The sequence below is a fragment of the Amia ocellicauda genome, chromosome 9 (assembly GCF_036373705.1).
Source record: "Amia ocellicauda isolate fAmiCal2 chromosome 9, fAmiCal2.hap1, whole genome shotgun sequence".
NCBI classification, from domain to species: domain Eukaryota; kingdom Metazoa; phylum Chordata; class Actinopteri; order Amiiformes; family Amiidae; genus Amia; species Amia ocellicauda.
The window spans coordinates 17,078,914-17,091,962 of record NC_089858.1 but is presented as its reverse complement, the minus strand read 5'-3'; the positions used below and the strand labels follow the sequence as shown (position 1 = coordinate 17,091,962).

The 13,049-nt window shown below is 43.1% G+C and overlaps 2 protein-coding genes and 2 non-coding genes across 6 annotated transcripts; 2 read left to right on the top strand and 2 right to left on the bottom strand.

Moving 5' to 3' along the window:
- The first annotated feature begins 98 nt into the window (after window positions 1-98).
- Window positions 99-3,929, top strand: arl2bp (ADP-ribosylation factor-like 2 binding protein). Of its 3 annotated transcripts, none has more exons than XM_066713503.1 (7): window positions 99-508; window positions 912-978; window positions 1,097-1,158; window positions 1,654-1,760; window positions 2,021-2,106; window positions 2,578-2,674; window positions 2,825-3,929. In XM_066713503.1, exons 1-7 carry the CDS (start codon window positions 490-492, stop codon window positions 2,930-2,932), a joined length of 546 nt encoding a protein of 181 aa, XP_066569600.1. In that variant the 5' UTR covers window positions 99-489; the 3' UTR covers window positions 2,933-3,929. The 3 variants fall into 3 exon arrangements, with proteins under 3 accessions (XP_066569600.1, XP_066569599.1, XP_066569601.1); XM_066713502.1 differs by having other exon boundaries at window positions 99-529; XM_066713504.1 differs by lacking the exon at window positions 99-508 and adding an exon at window positions 549-567.
- A 2-nt stretch (window positions 3,930-3,931) lies between these two features.
- On the bottom strand, window positions 3,932-10,758 carry pllp (plasmolipin). Its single transcript, XM_066713505.1, has 4 exons — window positions 10,439-10,758; window positions 6,943-7,116; window positions 6,288-6,410; window positions 3,932-4,873 (listed from the first exon to the last, which is right to left on the bottom strand). The coding sequence occupies exons 1-4, from the start codon at window positions 10,577-10,579 to the stop codon at window positions 4,754-4,756; spliced, it is 558 nt and encodes a 185-aa protein (XP_066569602.1). The 5' UTR covers window positions 10,580-10,758; the 3' UTR covers window positions 3,932-4,753.
- Window positions 10,759-11,954: 1,196 nt separating this feature from the next.
- Window positions 11,955-12,037, top strand: trnal-cag (transfer RNA leucine (anticodon CAG)). The gene has a single exon. It is a non-coding gene; the product is annotated as a tRNA-Leu (tRNA).
- Window positions 12,038-12,965: 928 nt separating this feature from the next.
- trnal-cag (transfer RNA leucine (anticodon CAG)) lies at window positions 12,966-13,048 on the bottom strand. The gene has a single exon. It is a non-coding gene; the product is annotated as a tRNA-Leu (tRNA).
- Between the last annotated feature and the right edge of the window lies 1 nt (window position 13,049).

The following is a 13,049-nucleotide window of genomic DNA, read 5'->3' as shown; positions in this document are numbered from 1 at the left end:
GCAGGCATTAAAAACAGATGGAGCAGAGGGATGTAGCTGAAGAGTATACCTAGATGCACCATTTTGTATTTGAATATGCAAATTACTCCAATAGCTGTATAACTGAGTGCCAAATTTTCACCTGAACATCTTGAGATCAGGAGGAAGACCCCCTTACTGCTGCAGGCTGGCCGTTTCATAGACCCCCCTTATGATTGTTTAGTGATACGGAAAGTGATCCATTTAATTTACAGAATACAATCCAATACTTCATTATCCCTGAATCCCTGTATTTAGATATACATTAAAAATACAAACAATTCTTAGATGGTAGGTCATTGGTTCCCTGATAGCCATTGTTTCCAATAGAAGAACGTCATACGTCATAGTAAGTATGGAGATCGGAACTGATCTCGTCCGCGCCGTTTCCCTGCCGGAGCGGATGGTGGGGGGGACGGTTGTTTCGTTGCTGTGGAGTCGTTTGTATGAAAAGCTGTGCAGGCTGGGAGGATGGCTGCCAGAGACAGAAGTACGTGCAAAACACGGTTCGGTAAAACCCAAAACAAGACGCCAGTGAATGACTTATATGTATGTATGTATGTATGTATGAGGTAGAAGCCACTGATTTATGCCGCTATCGAATAGGCGAGCTCAGTGCCAGTGCAGGGGTGCGTCGGCGTTTGTTTTGAATGCAATATGTTGCCGATTGTGTATCAGTATTATGTGTTAAATGAATGTTATTATTCACAACTCATGAAACACGAGTTGTCGCTGGAGGAGAATTAATGAAACCGCGTACACGATATAGTCTGCTGTGACTGGGTGGAAAGGTGATCCCCGCTAAGTGTGTCTGTCTGGGGCCGGGGCTCAGCGGGGCCCCGGGGGTTGCTCGGGCCCTCACGGGTTTCTCTTGTTTTGTCTTCTCGCTGAAGTTTTGTTCGGTGGCGATGATGCGGTTGAAATGGAGGACTTGGAGGAAGATGATTTTGCAGTTTCAAAGTAAGTCTTCGCATCTGTGTGTTTGATTTATTTCTGTCCGTGCAAGGAGGGTGGTTTGGTTTGTGACGCCGTGGTGCGCAGTGACGTGAGCCGGGTGTTTGTGTCCCTGTTGTCCCAGTTCCTCCGAGGCGGACGCGGAGTTTGATGCGGTGGTCGGGAACATTGAGGACATAATTATGGGTGAGTGCAACGATGATTACCTCCCAGACGGTCTCTCTTTCAGCGGAAACACTGGACCGACAGGGGAACATAAATGCTTTCCTCCTTTTATAAACCCAAATAATCACTCTCAAAGAGCCGACAGACCCATGTGGAAGACAATACGATGTTAGACTGCCTGTCTGGTAGGATGTGTATGTTATTTAATGAACTTGCATATTTGGAGGTGTTGCTGTCAACTGGGGGATTCCTGTCTTGACCATAACCAGTCTGATTCTCTTAGGGCTGGTTGGGCAGACCCAGATTAGCACTAGTGTCGGACTGTCCACTTATTTTAGTCATGGGAGACTAGTGCTAATCAAGGTCTGTGATACCAGTTGTTAGAGTGGCTAATGGAGACTGAGTTTATTTTGACCCCCAGCAGAGAGAGACAGAGACAATGACAGGGACAGACCGCTGTGCTAGGTGGCCAGGCTGCAGTGCTGAAGTCTCGGGGGTTGTGGTTGGTTTTTGCAGACGCAGAGTTCCAGCAGCTGCAGCGGAGCTTCATGGAGAAGTACTACCTGGAGTTTGAGGACTCGGAGGAGAACAAGCTCAGCTACACGCCCATCTTCAATGAATACGTGAGGATCTCGCTGCAGTGCTCTTCTGTTATCGAAACTACTGCGCAGCAGTCTAGAGGGAGAGCTTGTGTAGTCTTTGTCTTGAGTTTTTCTGTTTTTTTTTATTGTTTTTGTCTTATAGCTTAGCACATCCTTTTTTTTAACTTTCAGGTGCTATTCCACATATACATTTGTGTTTTACCTTTGTCCATGGTTCATGCCATCCGCATCCCTGCCCGGGCTGTTTCACTGACTGGTGCTGTGCTTCCCTGTCTCTGCAGATTGACCTGCTGGAGAAGTTCATTGAACAGCAGCTGGTGAAGAGGGTGCCGGGCTTCAGTATGACCTCCTTCACAGCATCACTGAAGTGAGCGGCTGCAGGGGTGCAGGGTTACGGCCAAGGCAGCCATGTTTCTGTGACAAAATTGCCTCCCTTATGCTACAGCTTTTTAAATGTTTTTTTTTTTTTTATATATATTATTTAAGGAAATCATTAGTTTTAACCTCCTGTATATTCAGAACAGTGTAATCATACAGTTGTGAGGGAGCGAAGGTGCAGGAGGTGTTTTCCAGGCTGCACACCTTAGCAGTGATGTCCCATTTCACCAGTGGGTGGCACTGCTCCCCTGTGATCATTCAGGCAAGATCAGCAGTCTTTTGTTGTTTTTAAGATCTTGCCTGTGATAGTGTTTTACAGCTGTTGTGTCCGGTTATCAGAATAGCCTTTGCCATAAGAATGTTACAAATAACCAGTGTGTGTGAAAAATGTTGTGCCCAGTTTCAATGGCATGGCTCGTGCACTTCTGCAGGGGACTGAGGACTGCACTTTCTGTTCCAGGCAACACAAGGATGAAATTTCAGGGGACATCTTTGACATGTTGTTAACCTTCACTGACTTCCTGGCTTTCAAGGAAATGTTTGTGGATTACAGAGCTGTGAGTAAAGCACTGATCCTGCAATTCATAGGGAAGCTGAATGAGTCATTCTATATTTTTCCTAATTTAAATTGTCCAGCCTCTCAAAACTAACCCAGACACTCTCTCTCACCACACCCCCCACCCTCTGTTTTACCCGTGTCTCTGCAGGAGAAAGAAGGCCGTGGGCTGGACCTCAGCAGTGGGCTGGTAGTGAAATCATTAACGGCTTCCTCTTCAACATCATTGACTGCAAACTGTCCTTCACCTCTCCAGTGACCTCCCACATGCACACAAACACACACATACAGAAATAGAGAAATGCACACACACACGTATACATACAGTCACACATCCCCCCAGTAGTCACTCGCACTCTCGCTCACAACACCTGCAGACAGAACAACACCCTCTTCTCTGGAGTCCAGTATAGTCAATTCTCAGCATCATTCAGGTGTCTTTTACCATCATGCATATTGCCGGTGAGCACTTGTGAGCCAGGGTGGGTGGGCACGTGGGTGTGTGTATAATTTTCCACTTCATTTTTAATACCGTTTTCTTTAAACCCCAGTATTCAACCGAAAGGACCAAAATATAAACAACTCTCTTCCTCTTTGCACATTGTTACAGTTCAGACTCGGGACAAATGGGACTCGGTCTCTCTGCAGTACAGACCATGTGCATGTGTGGATATCGCACATCTCGTTTGGCCTGTGTCTGCGAGGGTGGGAGCAGGTGGAGAATACTGTCCTTGCTAAAGACCTGGCTTCCCGATAAACCCCCCCCACCCCAGGTCTGTTCCTGCCATTCATGCGATGGAGGAATTATGATCAGTTATTAAATGTGAAGTTCTTTCAGGAGATCTGGTCAGTTAATGCACTTTGATAGAAAGGTCTCCTCGTTGTGGAGGCTGGCTGGTGTTGGACCGATTCCACAGTAATGTTCACAGCATCCATGGCTTTACAGGCACGGTTTTAATTTATTTTATATATGTTGTTTTTTACTAATCTGTCATTCTCCCATTTATTGTATTAAGGAACCTACAGTGTACTATAGCATTGAAAGGCTGAGGTGCGTCTGTTACAGTGGGTTAGCATGCTCAGACGTCATCTACAGTTTCTCAGGCTGAGTTGTATGTGTAGCTCGGTCTCTGGTTAGTGTTGTCGTTCTGTATTTATAGGATGTGTTTATTTATGTGTAGGGCCGAAAGGAGCACCTGCACCTACTTGTGTAAATATGGATGTTTTTGCAATAAACAGATTACAAAACAAAATAATCTAAGGTCACACTTGTGGTTTATAAATACAGGTAACATTTATAGCAGAATACACAGTTTATTCATCAGTAGTCTTCATTTAAAAAACAAACACTAACTGGACATGTGTGTTGACTTGGTTGGACATCACGCTCCTCCACACGGGCTCCTGCCCAGAAGGTGACCCTGTGTTAGCCGGTTAATGATTGACCTCTCGCCTGAGGAGAGGAGTGGGCTGCGGCCCCGGGAGGTGACTGTCCACATTCCTGCCACGTCACCCAATTTATTTAGGCTGGTCTTCACTATAGTAAATCTAGTGATTCAGCGGCCTGCGATTGTAGGCTGAGTAGACGTGCAGTGAGCCCGAAGATTGGCCGACTCTCTCTGACCTCCGTAAGGCCTAAGATTACAGCAGCAGAGAAAGTTCAACCACTCGCAAAACTGGGGATCCAACGGATGCAGCCTGTAGAGGAAAGTTAGAGAAGTCTGGGCGCCTGTGGACAGACGCAAAGAGCATGGGATAATGTGGGATATTTCGGTGCTATTGCAGTGTGGTCTCTTGCGTTTTTGTGATGGAGTCTGTGACGAGAGAGTTCAAGATTAATAGGCTTTAAGTTTTGGTGTTAATGTTGCTCAGTGTTCTTCAGACACAGCATAGAGAGAGTTCAGTGGTGGCGCTGGTATCAGTCCATTCAGACCAGGCCAGTGAGGATCTGCCTCACAATCTGGACTTTCTCTCGACTGCTTTCTTACAGATTCAAAATATAAACTAGTGTATATAATCTTTTGCTCCCACCATTGATTGTCGGGTGAGTGTAAACAGGGCTGTATCCTGAGGGCAGTGTCTAGGCTGGCCTGCTCCCATCGGCCTGGCTCGTGGCCGCGTTGCTGCCCTCCCCTCTCCATGCCATGAAGCCGAAGAAGGAGCTGGCGCAGTAGGCAATCATCACCAGGCAGGCGAAGAACTGGGGAGGCAAACAGAGGCAGCACTCGGATCAGGGCACTGTTATGGACACATTGTCATTCCAAGCGCAGTGGTTCTGATTCCCAACAAACTTTGCTTTTGTGACCAGGACAGTGATATTTTGAAATGTAACTATTTCCAATGAGAAAACGGATGAATGTGTGTCTTTATGTTCACAAAGTCAGAAAAAAAAAAAACATGAATCCAAATTAACATGTATTTATACTAAAGTAATACAAAACATTTAGAAGTGAGTAGTTTTTTGAGATTTACAATTATACTCGTAAATAATATTATAATTATTATAATATCAAACTCGAAAAACGACTCGCTTCTATATCTTTTGTAGTCATTTTTGTATTTAGTATAAATACATGTTAATTTGGATTCATATGTTGTTTTTTTCTGACTTTGTGAACATAAAGACAGACATTCGCCCGTTTTCTCATTGGAAATGAGTACATTTCAAAATATCACTGTCCTGGTCACAAAAGCAAAGTTTGTGGGGGATAATAGCCATTTTATATACTTTTGAGGCATAAGCAATTAGGAAATAAAACTTATTACCCAGGAACAAAAATTGTGTTACATAGGGTTATTATGTTTTTGCCGCTATTAAAACCACAGCAGCATCTTTGTCCTCTTGTTTGTTTCTGTTTCTGTGTTTGCTCTGTACCTTCGCTCTCACCGTCTGTCTCAATCATTCACAGAGTCGGGTGAGTGAGCGGTTATTTATTTTTTCCCTTTATCTCTTAGTTCCTTATGGCTTTCATGCTGTTGCACAGTATAAGTGTTGTTCAACCTGTGTAATGTTTTGCAATTTAGGGCACTCAATCAGGAAGGTCAGAGCTGCATTCCTATTAATCTGAAAGCTGAGAGCTGTTGCCAACAGCTATTATGCTCCTCAGTCACCTGACTGTTCTGAGACTTCAGGGACCAGGTGTGTGAAGCTGGGTGTGGCAGGCTGAGCTTTGTGTGCTTCCAAGGACAGGGCAATAGTGTAGACTTCAGCCTGTAGACATCAGAAATACACACAGCACAGGGGCAACTTTGCCTGCTGATACACCAGAGCTGCTCAACTGAGTTACTGCATGTCCCCAGCGCTGCATTTTTAAGATGCCAAATACAAGTCGGGCTGCTGATTAAGATGTGCATTGTGTATCTCGGTGGGGCAATGTGTGTCAACTCGCATGGGGCTGTAGACCAAGACCAGTCAGCCCAAGACTTTGACTGAATCAAAATGATCCTGAGAAGATCTACCAGGCATTTGTGGGTATAAACAAACCAACAGGTGCCACAGGTGTGTTCTGGACTGGCAACACAAATATACAGGTGTCATATTTCTACCGCCTGCCTGCCTACTGCATTGCACCCACCCTGCCCCCGCCATGCCCCAAGGTCAGTTACGGACTCACCGCTGCAGCGGCCAGGTTGTTGAAGTCCAGGGAGCCGGCTCTGAAGTATGGAGTGATGGACGCTGCGTTGGCCAAGAAGGCCGTGATGTACAGGATAGCCGCGCTGATGTTAAATGCCAGAGTCTGATGAGAGAGGAGGAGATTGAATTCAGTCTTTTGTTTTACTTATTTTATGAGATTATTTAATAAATCGGTCAGGGGTCTTAGAAGCCTCACAAAGCTGTGAACACGTACTTTAATCAGTTGGAGAACCTATGCTCTGAATTGTATATTTTTATATGAAGTAATAATGTATTGAATGCATCATGTTTGATTTTTGTATTCTTTTGTCTTGTATATATTATTGTTGCTGGATTATGATGTTGAAACCATGAGAGCACTACCTTCCTGTGACCTCCTGTATCAGTTCACTGCATGCTCTTCTCTTCTCTCACCTCTTAGACTTCCACCAATGGGAGTGAGCCTTTGTGCCTGTATTTTATACCTCAATACTGCTTGTTTATACAACCTACACCTTTGTCTGTGTGGGGGAAGGGATGGACAAGCAAGTGCTAATACAAATTTAACAAATCCACACCGATTGCCTGTCAGTACCTTAGCCAAGCTCACCTGCCTCTGGCTTAGTAATGTGCTTTTATTTAAGTTGGCCGCTCACCGTAATGGTCCAGGGCACGATGGCCAGCTTCCTGTTGACTCCGAGGAAGTAGAGGAGGAACAGTATGATGGTGAGGATCCAGAGGACGACGCTGACAAACATCACCCAGCCGAACGCAGGGATCTTGTAATAGTGTGTACTGGCGATGAGCGCCCACACCAGCAGACCCAGAGCCTGGACACAGAGTAGGAGGTTAGCACATATATACGCACGCGCACATAGAGACACGTATACACTCCCTCTCACACACTGAACAGTCTTACTGCTCAATGCACACGGCTCTCCTCACTTGAGCCCCGTGGGAGGTTAGGGAGTAGCTGGAGCAAAGCACAGAGAGACCACCCTTCCAGTTTGCACAAGAATCAGTGACCTTGGCAGCCCTCTGGGACTGTGCCCCATGACTAACCCCTTCAGTCACTGTTTGTACAATTGTGTGTGCCACTTCTGTCAGGCATGAGTGCTCACATTCTTTCTGGACGGGATATACAAAATGTGTCGTGAAAATGTGCAACCTTACGGGGTGGGCTATAAATAGTTTGTTTATATGTTTTATTTAAGAGGAACCACTCTACTTTTCTCACACTAATAACAGACAAACACATCATAAACACCCCTGTGCCTTACATTAGTATTGTAAACATTTGACAAAACCAGTGTGAATTAATCCCATTGACCGCATGGACACAGCTAGATTCTCACTAGCTGGGAGTAACAGGGGACTGGCTGTTTCCCTCTGCGTCCAGCTACCGTTGGAATTTATTCATGTAACAGCAGAATGGAAACTGTTTCCAGATATTTTAATAACCTCCCGGGCTGGCGCCTGACTCAGTCTTATCTTCTTTAGCTTGTCACTCACCAGCTGACATCATAACAGGTCTTTGATGTGCAAAGCTTTTGCAGAGATTACCCAGGTCAACATTGCACCCGTAGATGCTTGATTATGTAGAGACACTAGGACTAGAACAATAATTAGGGGGAATCTATATAAGAAAATAAAACGTGAGATGTAATAAAGTCATCTTAAAATAGGTGGCAGTGAAAACATTTACACACACACACAATACAGGACTGTAATTAGTTGATGTATTATTAAGAGAGGATTGTGTTACTAAGTGTGCCTTATCTGATGACATGGGAAATGATATCTGATACTGTCCCATTATTGGCACCCTTGCCATCATCTCATGTACAGCGTTCTAAAAGCAGGCTGCCGACCCTGATGCGACACAGGTGAGATAGCCCAGTACTCCAGACCCTGGTAAGTGTCTGCAGACGTCCTGCGGAGGAAACACTGTGCTCTCGATGGACTTTGCTGCACACAAAGGAGGTTATGGCCAACTACAAATGGCTTTGGTCTCCTTAGTCTTCCGTTATGTTTTACTTCCCGCTGAGTTTTTTTAACTGCAGGATGCTTGTGCACTCCTCAGAACGGTATGGAGAGTTGTGCGCACCCCTGAGTGTGCACGTCTGCGTATGTCTGGGCAACTGTGTTTGAATCTGTGTCCATGAATGTGTTTATGTGCATCTAAATCTGTGTTTGTGTGTGTATCTGAATATCTGCGGGCCTGTCTGAATCTGTGTGTGTGTGTGTTTCTCTTACATAGACAAACAGAGCAGAGGCACAGCAGGGCGTTGGCTGCCACAGCAAGGGTCACTTTGGAGCATATCAGGTCTGACCAGCTGCACAATGACAGTATCTAAGGCAACCCCAGGTGAGGCACACTGCAAGTATGCTACTCTACCTTGAGTACATTTGCAGTTTTTCTGCGTCTTGTAGTCATTAAATGCATGAGAATAGAAATGGCTCAAAAGTGCCATGCTAGAGGAATTCTTTTTTATTTCTTCACAATGGCACCACTGCATGGCCATGGAATACAATGGGCTACTAGATAGCATTATTACTCATACATCAGATCATTGACTCTGTATGAGGGAAACATGCTTGTGTCTGGAACGCCTCCCTGCCTGTGTATGCAGACAGCAGCACACAGAACACAGCTGCTCCCGAACTCCATGCCAGCAGGGACTCGCAGAGATCCACCGCTGGCAGGAAAAGTGATTAAGCCTGACCAGTGTAACACTTCACTGTGTTTGACAGATGCTAATCTAGGTCTGTCAAACCAGCTGTAATTGCTCATGGCAAAGTGCGGTACTTTTGTACACAGCATAAAGCAAATGTGTTAGTCAAATGTTTTTTCATGAATTGTGCAGAAAAGGAAACTGTTTTAGGTCATAGCAAAAGAAGACCTCAGTAACAAAGGTGTATTAATACGACAGGGCTTTAGGTTTGCTTATTCTCACTGGTGTGCTGTCTGAGCTGTAATATCATGCCCAGGGAGCCACAGTGATCCTGTGTGGAGCTGGCCTGAGCCACCTGTGCCACACTCCCAGCCACCCGATCCACCTGTGCCACACTCCCAGCCGCCCAAGCCCCTCTACCCCCACACAGACTGTGCCTGGAAGTGCACCGGGCAGTAAAGTGCACAGGGAATCCCAGCACCGAGGGCTGTCCTCCCACATCTCAGCTGCAACTCGCTGTGAGCAAACAGCAGGGCCGGGGAGCTTGCATACAGTGATACTTACAAAATTGTAAAAAAAAAACCGTAAAAATTCATATATACACTACCGTTCAAAAGTTTAGGGTCACTTCGAAATGTCCTTGTTTTCGAAAGAAAAGCACATTTTGTGTCCATTAAAATAACATCAGATTGATCAGAAATACAGTGTAGACATTGTTAATGTTGTAAATTACTATTGTAGCTGGAAACGGCTGATTTGTAATGGCTGATATCTACAGAGGTGTACAGAGGCCCATTATCAGCAACCATCAGTCCTGTGTTCCAATGGCACGTTGTTTGCTAATCCAAGTTTATCATTTTAAAAGGCTAATTGATCATTAGAAAACCCTTTTGCAATTATGTTAGCACAGCTGAAAACTGTTGTGCTGATTAAAGAAGCAATACAACTGGCCTTCTTTAGACTAGTTGAGTATCTGGAGCATCAGCAACTGTTCGATTACAGGCTCAAAATGGCCAGAAACAAAGACCTTTCATCTGTAACTCGTCAGTCTATTCTTGTTCTGAGAAATGAAGGCTATTCCATGCGAGAAACTGCCAAGAAACTGAAGATCTTGTACAACGCTGTGTACTACTCCCTTCACAGAACAGCGCAAACTGGCTCTAACCAGAATACAAAGAAGAGAGGAGTAGATCACATAACCAGACACTGCAATCTTAAAACAAGAAAATGACATAACTCGAGAAACCTGTTGAGCGCACAGATCTTTGTCAAAGCTTATCCTCTGTACCCAGTAGACTAGTTTTTCCTCACCGCTATGACAAGTACAACAACACACCTATGCAGAACATACCCCTCTGTCCCTCACAGACACTCTCTCTCTCTCTCTCACACACACACACGCAGTAAAAACACAAACCTGACACGAGAAGCACAAAGTAGGAGGGGGGTTACAAAGTACAGCAGCTGCATCACTTACGATTTCGAAGATCATGAGGATGGCGGGGATAGTCCTGATGAAGACCAGGTCCACAGAGAGGAACCTGGAAGTGAAGCTCTGGCCAGTTGTGTGTGGCTGGGAGCTGGTCACCGTGCTCACTTTGGCTGGGAACTCAGCCATGGCAAAATAAATAAATAAATAACCAGCAACCAAGCAGCCTGTCCAGACCAAAACTACTAAAAAACTACAACACAAATCCTCTGCTTAAAATCGATATTCACACACTGCCTGTGTGCAGTGTGCTCCGCAGGGTCCCTGACTGGGTGGCTCTGATGACACTCCCTGCTCTGGGCTTGCTTTCACAGCACACTGCTCTGCCACCAGGCTGTTTGGGGCGTTCACCTGGGTTAAACATTAACATAGTGCAAGATGATCTCTCTCCCTCTCTCTCATTTCAATTCAATTTCAATTTAAGGTGCTTTATTGGCATGAATTATTGGCAATTAGAAGTGTTGCCAAAGCAATAATGCACTACATACATGGAAATATAATATTTCACAGACTGTTTTATAAAAATAATTACATTAAAGGACTAAAAAAAACAATAATAAGAACAAGAGAACGGAAAATAAATATAAACTGAATGGAAAATAATTTAAATGATAAAATAAACAAAACATATATAATATACACATATAAATACATTCATATATGTGTATATACACACACACACATACATTTTCTCTTTTAAAATCATATTAAAAGAGCCACAATGTGTCCCTCAGGCTGTGACAGGTCAGGCTCTGTCTTCGTATCTCTGACAGTGAAGACAGACTCTGCCAGGGTGTAGTTTGTTTCACACCTGTACATGCTTCATGTCACATTAGTTGTGAATAACTGGAATAATTATCTTATGGTTACATATAGGTGGGTTTTAAGGTATGATTTTCAATTATTTTATGACATTTTGCACTAAAATTAAATTTGGTAATGAAATTAGGTGTATGTTAGCTTCAGTAATTGCCATACCTGTATTAACTGTAAATGATTATGTTTATGAAAAAAATCACTATGAAAATAAATAAATAAATAAATATATATATAAACTTGGCCACGCCCTATGTAGCCTACTGGTGTGGAAAAGGCTGAGGATGTATGAATGAATACATACTTTTAAAAATACAATACATCCAGTCATTAACAAATGGAATCACTTAGAAAAGAAACTATGAATAAATACTAAACTATCAGCGGATTTTTACGAATCATAAATAAAGAACAGCTCTGTAAAACGGTTACGAGTTAAGACGGGATCTCCACGTCAGCCGGTAAGTGCACCCGTCACTGAGACGCTTTTATTCCCCGCAATACAGGCTTTCTTACGTTTATGTTTTTTAAGAAACTAAATCCCGTGAGATGTCGAAGATATAGTTTTATAACACAATTTTATAATCACAATGCATTGCTACCATGTGAACGACAGTAGATTCAGATGCGAAGTTGCTCACTGCTCTGTAAGCGGGCGCGTAAAGAGGCGCAGAGCCGCCTGTCCTCAGTCAGGATGGCCGAGCGGTCTAAGGCGCTGCGTTCAGGTCGCAGTCTCCCCTGGAGGCGTGGGTTCGAATCCCACTTCTGACAAAGTGATCCTTTTTGTTTCCGCAATTCAGTATTGCAGCGTTATCGTTTGTTTCTGATCATTACTGAAATAATTGGACGGTTATTAATCTTGACCTATTTCTTGTATCTGAAAAGTATATTCCATATGCATGACACAGACACCAGTGTGACGTCACAGACACCTACAGTTGATTCCATAATGTCCTGTATAATCAGTGCGTTCTACTGCCTTTGAGTTCACAGTCAGGCAGTTTGTAACAAAATACTGTTTTATTATAAGTATTTTACATTTCAAAATTTTAATACTTATGATTACGTTTTCTTAAGGTGATTAACTTAAACAAAATACATAAACTCAAATAAACATGTGCTTAAATAAACTTGTGATACAAGGCAAACTGCCAAACCAACAAAAAAAGTCAAATACATTGAAAGTAACTGAAAATGCACCAGATAAATAAAAAAATAAATAAAACCATAAAATAAAAAACAAAAACAAAACAATCTGATGCATTTAAAATTAAAAACCAAACGGCCAATGTATTTGACAAAATAAGAAAACAGAACAAAACTAACCAAATACCCAAACAATTACTGCTTTAAAATCAACTAAATCTTTAAAAACACTTAAAATTATTTTTTTTGAAGTCATTTTTTTTAAACCAATCTTTTCATAAAAAAGGTTAAAATACTGTTTTATTGGGAAAGTATTTTACAATACAGATAAAAACATTCAAACAAATTTTAATACTTATCATTTAAAATTTGTTAAAATCAATCTTCTAAAACCAATTTTAAAATCTTAAGTGATTAACATAAACAGAATGCATAAACTCAAATAAACAAGTGCATAAAACAATAAAACAAACTTGTGATTAAAGCAAAACTGCAAACCAACAAAAGGGTCAAATACATAAAAGAGTTTAAAAGGAGAGAAAAAGGATCACTTTGTCAGAAGTGGGATTCGAACCCACGCCTCCAGGGGAGACTGCGACCTGAACGCAGCGCCTTAGACCGCTCGGCCATCCTGACA

What these genes read in the sequence shown, in the direction of transcription:
- pllp (XM_066713505.1), bottom strand. Translation starts at nt 10,579, where the DNA reads ATGGCTGAGTTCCCAGCCAAAGTGAGCACGGTGACCAGCTCCCAGCCA. An exon ending in TCCTCATGATCTTCGAAATC is followed by an intron (nt 7,117 to 10,438) that starts GTAAGTGATGCA and finishes CTCTGTGTCCAG; the next exon opens with GCTCTGGGTCTGCTGGTGTG. An exon ending in TCGTGCCCTGGACCATTACG is followed by an intron (nt 6,411 to 6,942) that starts GTGAGCGGCCAA and finishes CTCTCTCATCAG; the next exon opens with ACTCTGGCATTTAACATCAG.
- arl2bp (XM_066713502.1), top strand. Translation starts at nt 490, where the DNA reads ATGGCTGCCAGAGACAGAAGTACGTGCAAAACACGGTTCG. An exon ending in TCCTTCACAGCATCACTGAA is followed by an intron (nt 2,107 to 2,577) that starts GTGAGCGGCTGC and finishes TTTCTGTTCCAG; the next exon opens with GCAACACAAGGATGAAATTT. An exon ending in TGTTTGTGGATTACAGAGCT is followed by an intron (nt 2,675 to 2,824) that starts GTGAGTAAAGCA and finishes GTGTCTCTGCAG; the next exon opens with GAGAAAGAAGGCCGTGGGCT.